At 47.0% G+C, this 2,500-nt stretch overlaps 1 protein-coding gene across 1 annotated transcript in view; it reads left to right on the forward strand.

Moving 5' to 3' along the window:
- Positions 1-2,500, forward strand: part of clstn2a (calsyntenin 2a) — a gene marked incomplete at both ends in the record, with an annotated part of 141,649 nt that overhangs the window by 56,675 nt on the left and 82,474 nt on the right. Inside the window, one exon of the mRNA XM_079750644.1 lies at positions 392-514. Coding sequence (XP_079606770.1) covers positions 392-514 — 123 coding nt within the window. The remainder of the gene's footprint in view (positions 1-391; positions 515-2,500) is intronic.

Consider the following 2,500-nt stretch of genomic DNA (forward strand, 5'->3'; position numbering starts at 1 on the left):
TTTTTGTTTACTCTCATCTCTTCTCTCTCCTTCTATTCTGAACCATTGAGTCTGTCGTGTTATCCAGGTGTATGCAATTAAAATATTAAAAGAAAAGGTCAAAAGGGACATCAAAACGTGAACAGACACTTTCTTCCCACTCTCTGCTATTGCGTTTCTCCTCACAATTGTCAAAACATCCCATTACATCAGACATCTCCCTTTAGGGAATGTTAGTATTATAGAATTAATAACAGGGCAATGTTCATTAATACTAGCACACAGAAAAACCTCAGAATCTAATGATTTAAACTTTCCTCCTTCTCCTCCTCCTCCTCCTCCCCCTCCCCCTCCCCCTCCTCTTCCTCCTCCTCCTCCCCCTCCTCCCTCTCCTCCTCCTCCTCCTTTGCAGTGAACAAGCACAAGCCGTGGATCGAGACATCCTACCACGGTGTCATCACTGAGAACATGGACACCGTGCTGCTGGACCCCCCACTGGTGGCCCTTGACAAAGACGCCCCAGTCCCCTTTGCTGGTAAAACCTACTGTTGACACCGGGTCCCACACGTACTACTCTGTCGCTCTGTCTCGCTCTATCCATCTTCTATATATCTTTATATCTTCTGCTTCTTTCCTGGCTCTGTGCTTTCTATCTCTCTCTCTCTCTCTCTCTCTCTCTCTCTCTCTCTCTCTCTCTCTCTCTCTCTCTCTCACTCTGTCCTGTGATTTTCTTCTGCATGTGCATAAACAAATATCCTCTTGCACACTGATGTGCGCACACACACACACGCTCACACGCAATAAACAATATCTCTCTCTGTCTCTCTCTCTCTCTCTCTCTCGCTCTCTCTTGCTTTCTCTCTTTCCATACCCACAAACATGCATAATGTATACTTTGTCAAAAAATGTGTTGTCTGTTTTTATCACTCTTCTCAGCAATGATGAACTGTCCATTATTCAAATATCGCCCTTTTTCTAAAACACCTTCTCAGAGTGGTGGGTAGAAAATAAATGATCCCATTAAATACACCTACCTATGGTGGCATAATGATTCCACAGCTGTAGGCCCTTCATACACATATCCCTGTGTGTGTGTGTGTGTGTGGGGGGGGGGGGGGGGGGGGGGGGGGGGGGTTCTGTATATGTGTGTGTGTGTGTGTGTGTGTGTGTGTGTGTGTGTGTTAGCATGCATGTTAAGTGATATCCCTCACATTAAAGTCGTATGGATGCCCATCACTGGTCAACTGCCATCTTTGAGCTGTCACACTTCCAAATGAAACTCTTTGTTATTGAAGGCACATTGCAGCACACACTCGAGCATATACTGCAGCAGCCCCTGCCTGTATACACTCTACCATCCCTTTATCCCTGAATACACCCATGAATAACAACCCCACGAGTAGTTTGCGTCGCTGTTTATTAAACAGGTTTTCGTTTTGGTTTTCATCATATCACAGACGTTGCGAATGATACGCCGTCATCAAGCTGGCTCTCAGGCAGGTGTGACAAGCGAGTGCTGTCACAGTTCCCTTTACCCCATGGAGAGTAGCGCTAAGCGCAAAGCTAACTTTCTAGAAACAACAAAAGCAGCAGCAGCAACAACTTGCAGAGCAGGTACAGATACATGGCTCCCCCCCCACACACACACCTCTGGATAAACGCTTCAGATTTGATTAATTATCTTATGGTCTGACCCGGAGGGGAGGGGTACACATGATTGATGCTAAGGAAGGGAGGGATGGAGGGAGAGAGGGATTAATAGAGAGAGGGAGGGAGGATGAAAGAGGGGGGAGTGAGAGTGTGAGAGGGATGGGGGGAGGAAAGGAGAGAGGGATGGTTTAACAGAGGGAGGGAGAGAGTACGAGGAAGAGAGAGATGGATGGTTTAACAGAGGGAACCAGGAATGGAGAGGGGACAAGGAAGAGAGGGAGATGGATAGCGAGAGAGGGATAGGGTGAGAGGATGAGAGGGATAGATGGATAGCGAGAGAGAGGGAGAGGGAGGACGAGGGAAGAGAGGGATAGAAGTAGGAAGAGAGGAGGAGAGAGATAGAGACTGAGAGGAATGAAGAGAAGGATAGAGTGAAAGAGGGAGGCTGGGAGGTATAATTAGCCAAAGCGTTCTCAGGCTCAAAGGCAAACAAAGGGGCTTTTCGGGCGGACGACACTTAACAGCTCGTTAAGGGGAAATGGCTTCTATTAATACCACCGCTGACAGCCAAGGAAAGTTGATGCTCAGCGCTTTCTGGTCCTCCACGCCCCGGTGGGGTGTTTCATTCTACTTCGTTCTCTTTTTTAATGTATGAGGTTGTGTGTGTATGTGATATCGATGTATTTACACTGCCCGTGGGTACTTCTTTTGTGGGTGGGGTGGTCTTTAAACATACAGCTTGTGAGTGGGTTTGTCAGAAGGTTAAATGCTGTTTGATCATTACAGACTGTTGACCTTGAAGCGGAGAGCAGAGAGAAAGACGTTTTATATGTTGTGTTGCCTTTACTTTAAGAAGTGTAGTCTCCTCTGG

Source organism: Pollachius pollachius (assembly GCF_949987615.1).
Source record: "Pollachius pollachius genome assembly, chromosome: 14".
In the NCBI taxonomy this organism is placed as follows: Eukaryota; Metazoa; Chordata; class Actinopteri; order Gadiformes; family Gadidae; genus Pollachius; species Pollachius pollachius.